Source organism: Charadrius vociferus, unplaced genomic scaffold (genome assembly GCF_000708025.1).
Source record: "Charadrius vociferus isolate BGI_N301 unplaced genomic scaffold, ASM70802v2 scaffold822, whole genome shotgun sequence".
Taxonomy (NCBI): Eukaryota; Metazoa; Chordata; class Aves; order Charadriiformes; family Charadriidae; genus Charadrius; species Charadrius vociferus.
The window spans coordinates 804089-815831 of NW_009647481.1; the positions used below are offsets into that span (position 1 = coordinate 804089).

The window sequence follows — 11743 nt, forward strand, 5'->3', positions numbered from 1 at the left end:
GGCCGGTGAAGGTAACCTTGCGTGCGATATTTTCCCAGAATAAAGCGGTGTCGGAACTACTATGAGATCCTGGGGGTGGAGAGGGACGCCAGCGAGGAGGAGCTGAAGAAAGCCTACCGCAAACTGGCCCTGAAATTTCACCCTGACAAGAACCGCGCTCCCGGGGCGACCGAGGCTTTTAAAGGTGAGGGTTTGGGGGAGGGGGGGGGGCTGGCCCGGTTTCCAGAGTCCTAAAGCAAGATTAAAACGGGGACAGACCGCCCCTGGCTGACGGTTCTGCGCCTTATATAAATCAAGGCATCATGCAGGCCCGTATAGCTTGTGGGGTTTACAGATAGATGTGCGCATCTCCACGAAATCCCGCAGCTGCTCGGCAAGGTTTGGCTTTTAATCTCTGGAATATGGATTAGAAGCAAAGGGAAACATATCCTGAATCTCGTTCCTAGGTGCTGCGAAAGGTGCGGAACGACGCGTGGAAGTGACACTGGCCGTGCTGGAGAGTGTGGTGTTGTGTAATCAATAACTGCTCTGTGTCATGAATGAGATTATATATGTAAGCAAATGAAATTTGAGTCCAATATTCTGTGTCTGGACTCTTCAGTAATGTTGCAATCTAAGCTTGGATCTACATTAGCATCCAAACTCTTACATCTTTTGCCTTTTCCATGCTGTGTTGCAGCTGTCTGCAACAGCACTGTAACACAGTGTGAGGAAAGTAAGATACTCGTTCACAGTGTATTAAAATAAAGAGTTTTTGAAGGGCTTTTCTTAATTTTTTTGTGTTAGGGTTGTATTTCTCTATAAACTTGTTTACAGAAAGATCAAGGAAGATGAACCAAACAAACGCTTCTGGGTGGTTTGATGTAAAGTGTGAAATAGATATGCTGTCCAGTTTCGCAAGCATCTCTGCCAACAGAAAAACTTGGAATATCATTCTGCATTTTAATTAGTCACTGCAGTTATTACCTTTGTATTAACTGTATGTGGAGGTGCACTTCTATGTCGGTGCTTAGTTTGATCTGATAAAATGTTAACAGTCTCACTCAATCTGTCTGAAGTTGTCTCCCTCACCTCAGTTTTACAAATATTTCAACTCTCTCTTTAACGCTTTTGTCTTTCTCCTGGTATCAGTGATAGCAGGAGATAGGTTCCATCACAGGTAATGCCAGTGTTGTAACACTTCTTTTACAAAGGCAGTTCTTTCAAAAGTAACCCGGTCTTTGGTCAAGCATAAATTTTCTATGCCTGTATGGGATTTTTTGCTACTCTGCTTATAGAAGTCTGAGATCTGGAAATACTGTGTGATCTGACTGCGTAACGCTTCTTTTAATTCACTCTCCAGCAATAGGCAATGCTTTTGCGGTTCTGAGCAACCCTGAAAAACGATTACGGTACGATGAATTTGGAAGCGACCGAGAGCATGTCAGCACTGGCCAGGCCAGGCACTATAATTACTACACAGAATTCGAAGCAGACATTACACCAGAAGAAATATTCAATGTGTTTTTTGGTGGGCACTTTCCTACAGGTCAGTATCTGTCTGCAGTGTTTTTGAAACGCAGTGCGCTGACACTAGAGCTTAAAGGGAGTTCAGCTTCTCTTGGTACTGCTCAGGGAGTTGCTTGTACATCTGAAAAGAGCAAAGACTTTTTTTTGCATTTACTCTTTTCTCCCATCCTAGCTTGTTATGCCTGAAAAAGCTCCCTTAATGCATGGTTTAAACTTCAGATTTTAGCAACTCCGTTCACCCCAAAATGTTGTCACATCCCAGCCTTGCTGTCCAGGAATGCTCTTAGAAGAGAGAGCTGCTGGTGGGGTAATGGCTGTTGCTGCCAGGGCAAGTTCCTAACCTCCCAGCCTCTCTTGAAAATTTCTGACAGTACTTGTGAGGGGTAAGAACATTTTAGCATGGCAAGGGGTTAGGCTCTTTGATTCTTGGGTAGGCAACGTTTTAATACTGGCTGTAGCTGAAGACCCTTCTTTCTGGTTCTGCTTTTATTCCCTCCATTGTCTGAAGCCAGCAATGGTAAGGGAGGTAAAATAAGGTGTGAACGGGAAGGGATCAGAGGTATCTTTGCTGCTGATGATGTACGTGAGACACCTTAGTGCGTTCCAGTGCAGCTGCTGGCATTGTGGTCTCAGTGCCCTATAACTAGGAAAACATGGAGGTTCATTTGGCTCGCGGCAGCTTGCACGCTGTAAAGAAATTAAAACTCCTTAGCGTAGAAGGTGATGCCTGCCAGGAAAGGCTGGCTGTTACTGGATATGCAGTATCTGGCAACAGAACAGTAGATCCCTACCTGTAGCATTTCCGTGCATGTCCAGCCTTGGCTTTTGTATTTGTAGTAAAAATAGAAAGACACTGCAAGATAAGTGGAATATGGGTTTGGATTAAAAGTAAATCTGAAAGGTATGGTGAGCTAAAGGGTCTTGCTGGCAGTATCTAACAAATTGCTTTAGCACTCTTGTAAACTTTCTCACCTCCAAGGCGTGGTCTAAAGCAACATGCGCACCAATTACTACAGCCTAAAGCCACAGATACAGGTAGTTATTTACAAGCTTCCCATAACCTGAGTCTGTGTGGTAGCATCTTGCAGCTCAAGGCATCTCAAATTGTTCTCAAAATTTGATTGGTAGATGTGCAAAGTGAGCCAAACTCAGCACGGCACACAGAGTTTGCAAGTTTTCTGTTTCTGACTTCACAAAAAATTGCACTTGCGTGGTGCCTTTTGCCTCAGTCACCAGTGAAACGTGGCCCTTGTGGAACGTGACTGCAGTGTAGCTGCAGGCAGCAGGGATGCTTGGAGTTGAGGACAAGAAATTGAGGAGCTGCAGGGGGAATTTGGGTACTGGGCATGGCAGGTTTAACAGGTAGAGTGGTATGAAGAAGTAAACGGGAATTTTTATCGAAGTGGCAAAGAATAAGAAAATAAAAAAAAAATATTCATTGTCATAGGTGGTGGTGGTAAACAACAGTTTCCTGGCCAAAAAAGTGTTTGGGTCTGAATTTATGTACATTATCCTAATCTAAAAGTGAATTCTAAATTACGGAAAATTGTCAGTTCAGTCATTTTCCAGATAGGCAAAGTTGACCCAATTTCTACTTAGCAAGAGAATTACTAGTAAGAGGGTGACCAGATGGTTGATATAAAGAGAACATTTTTTAAACTGTCGTAATGCTAAGTAAGACTTGTGTTTGTGAGCTGAGGTTTACGCTAAGCTGCATTGTTGTGCTGGTGTTTGTTTTGTGACACCTTGCTATCACCGGGCTTTCTGGAAATCTGGATAAGATTAAACTCGTTAGGGTAAACTTAGGGTACTCATTTACTTAGGATAAAATCATTTTTACAGCATTTGTGGGCATGTTTATGGCTTTGTTGTGGTTTTTTTTTTTTTAACCATGCATTTTTCCTCTATGGAAACTCAGTGGAAAAATACTAAAAATTAAAATGTTGAATGTCGTAAGTCTAAAGGGAGACTCTCCACGTGGCACAGTGTTGCAGTTATAATGGGTAGAGGCTACAAGCTGAACTTCCTTCTCATAAATGCACAACAGAAGGAAAGAAACTGCTGGCAGAAATTCTTTGAGAAACTTAGGATCTAGGAAAACTTTTTTCTAGGCACCCTGCAAAAGCCCTTCTTTTTTTCCCACACTTGCTTCTGTTTTTTCACAGCTTGGTAAAATATTGCCTGAGCAGTGTCAAATGATAGAAACAAACTTTCTTTTTCAAGGAAGCAACTTTCCTTCTACAAGCCAGCCTTGTTTGGCTCTCTGTTGGAGCTCTGACTGCAAACATGCCTAGACCCTTGGAAAAATCTTTGAACAAGCAATGAAACAGATGTTTTGACACAATAGCAAAGGTCACTTCTGCCCAGATTTCTTGCAGAATTCTTTGGGAAACTCAGAGAAAAGACAGTCTAAGAGTGTAAAATAACATGACGTCTTTCCCAGGGCTTAAAAATAGATTTGCATTTCTGTTGTTATGATAAAGCCACAAATTTCAATTCTCCAGTACAAAAGGCATTCTGAATTTCAAAAGAGGAGAGTGCAGTTGTTATTAAGATATTCATATGGTGATAAAATTGGAGTTGAAAGTTCAAATCGAAACAGCATAAGCCATTCTTTCCTCATTTTAGAATTTTTTAAAATAAATCAACTACATTCAGCATGCAAGAAAGGAAATCCTGAATTGTACTTTTTTTTTTTTTACTTATTTTTTAAATCTTTTTCCTTGCTATAAAATCGTTAAGCGAAACCATTAATAGCTTGAACGAAGAGGAAGTAGAAATGAGCAGAGAAGACCATATTCAGTAATTACGGGAAGCCGTAATTCGTGACCTGAGTCTGGTGAAGCAAATTAATTTTCCTGCTTAGAGCCTGGGAATGCAACACAAGCTGTGGCCTTGCAAGTGAATGTGACAAAAAAAAATACTAAAATAGGAGATACAATAAAAAGAATTATAGCATGTTTCTGCAGTTTGATTTAAATTAAGATGGACTTGGGGAAAACTTTACAATTTCTCTGGTACGCTTTTTGGAATGACATATTATTTTGGCATTTAAATCTGAGGTGTGTTTGCGCTTTGTAATGTGAGGTCTCACAACTGTAATTCAGGCTGTGGTGAAAATCATGACTCTCTCTTGGTTTCTTTTAATAGGAAATATCCATATGTTCTCAAATGTAGCCAGAGATGCACACTATTATCCACGGAGGCACCGAAATGAAAGAGCATGGACGCAGGAGCAAGAGGAGGAAGAAAACAGGCCACAGGTAGCCAGGAGGAGGGAGCTCTTGGGCTTAAATATTTCACCAGAGTGAGAGGTCCACTCACACATCTGAAGCCAGGACAGACTTTCCCATCCTTAAACGCTCAGTGTTTATTCTCCAGTGCTGCAGCCAAAATGGATGTTTCCAAAAGTAACTAGAGTGTCTTCTATTAATCACAACTTTAAAAGTACGCTGTATTGATAGGATTACAGGCCCTGGAGTTTCTATTTTGCTGGTGCTTACGTTTGCAAGCTCTAATGGTTGGTAATCAACAACAATTAGTCCAAATGTGGACTGGTAACAGATACGGAAATACTGGCATGTCCTCACAGCGTATTTAATCCTCCCATAAATTAGCGCACAGTTTCTGGCCAGGTGCTGCACAGGCTTTTTCCAACCCGGGGCAGGATGGGTCTGGGATACTTTTCTACCATCTGAATCCTCCAGATGAGACGCAAGGTGTCATTTGTCGCGAGCGCGCATACACCCGTGCCACCTGCCTTGGAAAAATCTTCCTCCAGAGGCAGTCTGTTAACCTAAAGAGATCGTTCTTCAAGGAAAATGAATTTTTCCCTGTGAGTGCCTTGTAGTCGGGCTCTGAAAAAAATCTGGTCCAGCCTATAGACAGCTACGGTGGAGCAAATGAATCCCACCTGCTACTGCGTCGGGTATTCTTGCTGCTATCCCAGGGCAAACAGCAGAATCTAAATAGCTGTGTATTATGTTTTGCTCCTGATCAGAAAATGCATTTTAGAAGGGTGGTTTAAAAATCAGATGAAGAGGAGAAGTAAAGATCTGTGTTTCCTCTATGGCTATCAGAACTCTTTGGTCCTTTGATATTTTTTTCCCCACTCTTTTGTTCTACTAAATTCATTCAAACAAAAAAACAAGAGCTTGCATCCTGTCCCAAGTCACACTACATATGGACTATCCCTTTCAGCCATTTTATCCAGTGTTTGAACAGAGATTGAGATTTTTAGAATGCGTGTAGCAAACTTCAGAAGATGCACGGAAAGCCGTAGGTGCAAATGGGGATCACAATGTGTTCCTTCAGTTTGGATTGTCAGCTGGTCACTGATGGGTGCAGCGCTGTGGGCATCTATCGCCTTGTGAAGGAAGCTGTAGATGACAAAAAAAAAGTCAGCAAGATATAATTGAAAGAAAATGGCTTCAAAGAGTTTTCTGAGGTTATTAATAAAGGTTATTTTGAAGATGTCAACCCTCTCAAAATTCCAAAGTACTTCCTCTTTTATTCTTTTGAGTTTGCATTTAATACGTTGTTGATAAATGATAGATAGCCTGGTCTCTGTGAACTGATGCCATCTATATCTTTTCTTGACTACTAATTATTGTTGTTCTTTTCAGAATTCATATTCTGCATTTATTCAGTTGATGCCAGTTTTCATAATAATAATAGTGTCAGTTATAATTCAACTGATGGTCACAAACCCACCCTACAGCCTATTCTACAAATCGTAAGTCATTTAAAAACACATTTTTCGGGTCTTCAGTGTTTGCGATAAGGAGGTAGACCGAAGTCGGACTTAGCAGCAAAATGCATGTTAGCGTTCTGTTCTGCTCTTTCTAGAAAGTGTTATCAATTTGTAAATAAGGAAATACCAACAGTCTCCATTGACAACTTCTCTTAAGCGTTATCACTATGAAGTTAACTATGGAGAGCTTTATTGTACTGTGTGCTGAACAAACAGAGGCAGTGAGCCAGAACGCTTTCCCAACTGGTGTGAAATGTTGCTGCACAGTGATACAGTAGCCGGAATGTGGGAGTAGCTCAGCTACACTGCTCATCAGCCTCTGACCTGCCCAGGCCCCGGGGATCTGTAGACCACCACTGAGGTTCCCATGTAGAGCGATTAAGAAATGAAGCCTGCAGTTTCACAGTATAAATCCAGATCTGCTCTGGAGCCTAAATTCCACTGGAAGACTTGTCAGGCCCCACAAATCATTAAAGCCTTGAAGTGCCCCAGTTTAGCATCTGTAAAGAAGCAGGAACTCAGGGTTGCAGAGGGTAAGCTGAACTGGTCAGCTCCGGAAGCAGAAGGAACACCAGACCTGCTGTAATCTGAGTTTACAGGGCAGAGGAAAACCCATTTGCTCCTTTCAGCATCCAGCGTTGGGAGGAGGGAAGCTCTCTGGTGGGAAAGAGCTGAGCAGCTCAGTCACCTTCACTGGCTCTTATTGAGATAGGAGTGGGAGTCGGCAGATTTTGGAGAACCTGCTGCACACAACAGTAGCAGAGTGCTCCAAACACTCCCCTTGCTCCCTAGAAGGGAGCAAAAATACTTAGGTTTAGACCCATATACTGTCATAGTAGCCCAACACCCTTTATCGGGTTTTACCACAAGATGTCAGTGTGTAGATCTAGCATAAGAACAAGAAGGTGGTTGTTTTTTGCTTTGGGTTTGGGTGGTTTTTTTTTCAGAGAGTGTTTTTGCTATCTGCCAGTCCCATGTGAAACCTCCCACACTGCCCCCAAAGCATCTAATCTCTCCTGCTTTTCTTCACTACCTCCCCTTCTCCTGTTGATTTGAGATAGTCAGGCCTGAGCCTGGTACACAGTTATGCTGTTTCTCTAAATCATGTCCTTAAAAAAACAAAGCTAAAACTGGAAAGAAATTGTTTCTATAAAGAGAGCGTACATCTCTGAGACACAGCGAGAGAGAAGGAAAAGAGGAGTCCAGGAAACAGAAGGGACAAACGGGATTCCATTGAGTAGAGTGTAACCTTTGTGTTTTGGCTGCCTGCCTCTTTCTCTGGGCAGTGATTTGAAAAAACGCCTGTGTATCTTTGCTCAAATAAGGAAATTCAGTATAAGAGTACAGTTTAATCCAGTGGCTGTGTCAGAGTGGCCAGTTCTACCTACGGGATATTCTGCGGGATATTCAGTGCCCCACTTCACTTACTGATGATTATAACACCCTAAAGGAAATCGTAACTAGACTCTCCCCTGCTAATTATTATTTCTACTAAAGAATCCAGAAATCAGGAAAATCTAGATCCAGTTGCGTTATGCGCTAAGCAACACTAGGGTTGTACGCCTTTCCTATAATCTCTGTATTTGTCATCAATTCCCATGGATTTCTGGACCTAGCTTGCCAGAAGCTGCCAAGCAAGCAGAAGAAAACATGTGGAGCGTCCGTTCGCAGACAAAATTGGCACTTATGTTTTGGAAGCGTCCTGGCTGAGCTGTTGAGAACAAAGACAGTATTTGGAAGGAACAGTGTCAGCTCTGAGTCACTTCTTTGTAGATCTCTCCAAATATTAGATACTTTTCTGTGTTTTTTACCAGGGGGCGGTGAGGGGGTGTGTGAATTTTGTTTGTAGTGCACAGCTTGCTGTGCGTGAGACTTGTAATTTCCTTACTGGATGGCTGAGGGAGCTATAGTCCTGCAGAAAGTAACTGTAAATAAGTTGTTGTAAATGTTGTCCTCTGGAAATGTTAATATGGAGAAACATCTCTTGATTTCTTTATATTTGAACTGCTAAAAAATCTGTTTTCTCCATGATGTTTTCACAGGTCCATAGGCCATGTTGTTAGCAGAGAAACAGAGAACTTGCAGGTGCCTTACTATGTTGATAAAAACTTTGAAAAGAATTATCAAGGTGCAGAACTTCAGGAGCTAGAGAAAACCGTTGAAAAAGACTACATAGACTATATTCAGACGAGCTGCTGGAAGGAGAAACAGCAAAGTAAGTTGTTTTGGTTATGAGTGTGTGCCTACAACCCATCGGTAGTTGTACGGTGGCTATGCTTCACAAAGCACTGCTGTATTTAGCCTCATTTTCTGATGCTTATAACGTCTCAAACCTTGCAGTGGTATTTCTCACATCTGCTCTCAGCACTGTATGTGCTATTCTTGAGGGTCTGTCAAAATTCATTTTGGGTGATTCTGAGAGACAAGCGGAAAGAAGATTTCATCATTTGAGACTGTTTTTTCCACTCAGTTTTTATACTTGATTAACTCTTAGTGATGATGTTTTAAATATATAATCCGCTGCTTTTATCTAGCTTCGACAGATTGTTAGGGCTGGAAAAGTTCTTGAGACATCACCTATTAGACATTTCCTTTGCTGGAGCAGAATGATTTCTGCTTTAACTGGCTCCATGAGAAGATTATTTAACTTTTCCTTCAAAACTTCATCAGAAGGAGAGCCCAGAGCCTATTCAAGCGCTTTTGATAATCTTGCAGTGCACTGTGTTACTGGTATCAGTTTTCAAAGAGCGTGCTTCTGTACTTGTTTTGTGCGCTTATTTGCATTTTCTATCCTTAGATGAGTTTGAGATCATGTTTTTCACCATAGTCAAGATTGTCTTTAAAAAACAAGAACTGAATGCAGAAAGGGAGAACACAAAAATGTGAGCATTCAAAATCGTTATTCTCATGTCAGTCCTAAGTCAATCAGTGGCACGTCTAAAGGCATGTATTTTAACCTCATATTGTCTTAATTGTTAATTATTACTCTTCAAGTTCTTTTAAAATAGAGCAAATCCCTGCTGCTTTTGTAACTGTACAAAATAACAGCAATCAGATTGCAAGGACTAACTGAAGTTGGGGTGTTGCGACTGATTTTTTTTCAGCTAAAGAACTCACCACCTTAAAATGAGTAAACACAAACTACGGCTGTGCATAAAGGAAAGTGGAGGAAGTTGTTTCTGTGTAAATGTTTAATAGGAGCAGGCAAGCTGCTTTCACACACTAGTAGGGCTTTCTAAAGTGCTGCATTGTAAAAAAAGTCCTCGGCACACTACTAAAAACTGACTTCGCACCTGTTTACAGTTTCTTTACCAATTGCATCCTTATGGAAACATACACTTTGTCTAAACAAGACCAGTCTAATCCTGTGCTAGAGGTAACAACAGCATCGCTGACTCCAACTTTTTACAGATTTTAGATGGGAAGGGTTGTTTTGTTTAATTTTACGTAAAAGTTACCAGTCTTGCTTTTAAAGAGAAATATGCTCTGAAGTTAGAGAAGAACCAATAATATAAGACCATGAAAATCCCAAACAGTGCCTTGGGTTTTGGTGCGCTTGCCTTGTGATCTTTGAGCATCTGTGGCTGACAGCAGCAGCAGCCCCCAAGTACAACGTGGCTGTTAATAACCATGAATGTAGGCTTCACGTGTAGGCTTGCTATAGGGATAGAATTAATTTCTTACAGAAAAATCCTTTTAATTGATGTTGTGCAACTGAAAGTTGCCATATTGTCTCTCTCACGGAGACCTTGAGCGAAGGAGTGCCGTGCCCCAAAACAGGCAGCAGGGTTTGCACGTCTTACAGGGACAGGTAGTCAGAGAGGGGAAGATGATCCAGCACTGAGTGCCAAGTAATGCCTGCAAAACGGTGCTCCTCTGGAGCTTTTTACACTTAGAGACTTCATTAGTCACACATCTGCAGATAGATTTACAAAGTCCACAATTAGCAGTAGCCTGAGGAGACCACTGTAATTAAAAAAAAACATTTTCGGAATGATTACCATCTAGGCCAGCGAGCAGGTAATGAGCACAGCTGAGACTGTGCTAACTTTAGTACAGCCAAGTTTGTAAAAATAAACTGTGAATACAAGATAGAGCGCTGGGGAAAAGTTCTCTGGGGCTGTTGAGCCAGTTCTTGGTCAGATGTTGCTTCGTAACTTTGCTCCATTAATTCATGTTTAGGTGGTCCACTTTTTTTTTTTTTGTCAGTTGAACATCTATTCATTTGTTTTGTTTAGTGAGGGCGCATTTCTCTTTAGCACCAGCAAAATGGACATAGGTTAGTTATATAGGAACAGATTGATTTTTAAAGTCCTTGATTTTATGACTTGAAAAGTCTTACCTGGTGTCCAACTACCTTAATGAAAACGTCCAAAGTAACTGATACATCAGGATCTTGTTCAGCCATCACTTTTATGCTGCTGCATGAGATGGTGTTCCTCCCTTCCCAGCAGAACAGTGTGTGGAAGTTGTGTCTGCTGGGGTTTTTGGTCTTCCAAAGTCTTTGCTGCAGTTAAGGACAAAACCTGCGTCCCAGGTTTTTACAGGAGATAGTTCAGCTGTGATAGCACAATTGTAAAGTAAGACTGCAAAGAGCTCCGAGTTGTAGAAAATTACAAAGAGGCAACCGAAAATGGGGAGAATAAGATGTGGAGTTGGAATTCAGTATTTTAGGACTTCCTTAAAGAGAAAAAGTTCAAAGGAACAATGCTGTGTGAAAGATTGAAAAACACAAGGAACGGGCATGGCAGAATGAACGCTGTCAAGAGCGCAAGCATTCGCTGTGAATAATTTTGCCCGTTTGGATAAGCGTAAACTACGATTCTTCACTGCAGAACTCCAGGGACTCCGGAACTCAGAGTCAATTATCCGAGTCCAGTTTTGCTGAAGGCTTGTCAAGGCTATGTGCCCAGCACTACTAGAGTGGCATTTCAGTTATAAAACCTGAAAATTGATGCCTGAGCTAAAATAAAATGTTCGTGCCTGTCGGTTTGTAAAGCTTTTCAATAAATAGGTGGAGGGTTCAATGGCTTTAAATTTCAGCGGGACGGGGACAGGGGACGTTAAGGCATAAAAGGGCCTATTGAAGTTCTTTGCGCTCTGAATGATTTTGTAAAATGAGGGACTTGTAAGGAGTATAAAAGCTCTTTGAAAAAGTGAGTGTCATCAGGTAGCCTGTGCTTAGGGAAATTTTGACCTTTTCAGAAACAAATCACTGCTTAGGTGCGTCTAATCCTGGGTCTAAATTATTCTTCAAGGAGAAAGCTATATTAAGAATTCCTTAGCTAATCAGCAAAAGAACCTTCTCTGAATTACCAGGGGAAATAATTTAAACAATGAGATTATTTCAGTTTTATGTTGCTTTTGAGAAGAAGGGGAAGAAATATGCAAAGTACATTCGAGATTGTAGTTAATGAAGGAGCACGGAGGCCTTTCAGACAAGTCCCTCAGCTATTCACCCTCCTGTAATCAATACCCCCC

The 11743-nt window shown here is 41.4% G+C and overlaps 1 protein-coding gene across 1 annotated transcript in view; it reads left to right on the forward strand.

The window, feature by feature from the left end:
- Nucleotides 1-11743, forward strand: part of DNAJC18 (DnaJ (Hsp40) homolog, subfamily C, member 18) — a 14367-nt gene that overhangs the window by 1335 nt on the left and 1289 nt on the right. Inside the window, exons 2-6 of the mRNA XM_009880748.1 lie at nucleotides 39-184; nucleotides 1343-1528; nucleotides 4660-4772; nucleotides 6135-6244; nucleotides 8305-8477. Coding sequence (XP_009879050.1) covers nucleotides 39-184; nucleotides 1343-1528; nucleotides 4660-4772; nucleotides 6135-6244; nucleotides 8305-8477 — 728 coding nt within the window. The remainder of the gene's footprint in view (nucleotides 1-38; nucleotides 185-1342; nucleotides 1529-4659; nucleotides 4773-6134; nucleotides 6245-8304; nucleotides 8478-11743) is intronic.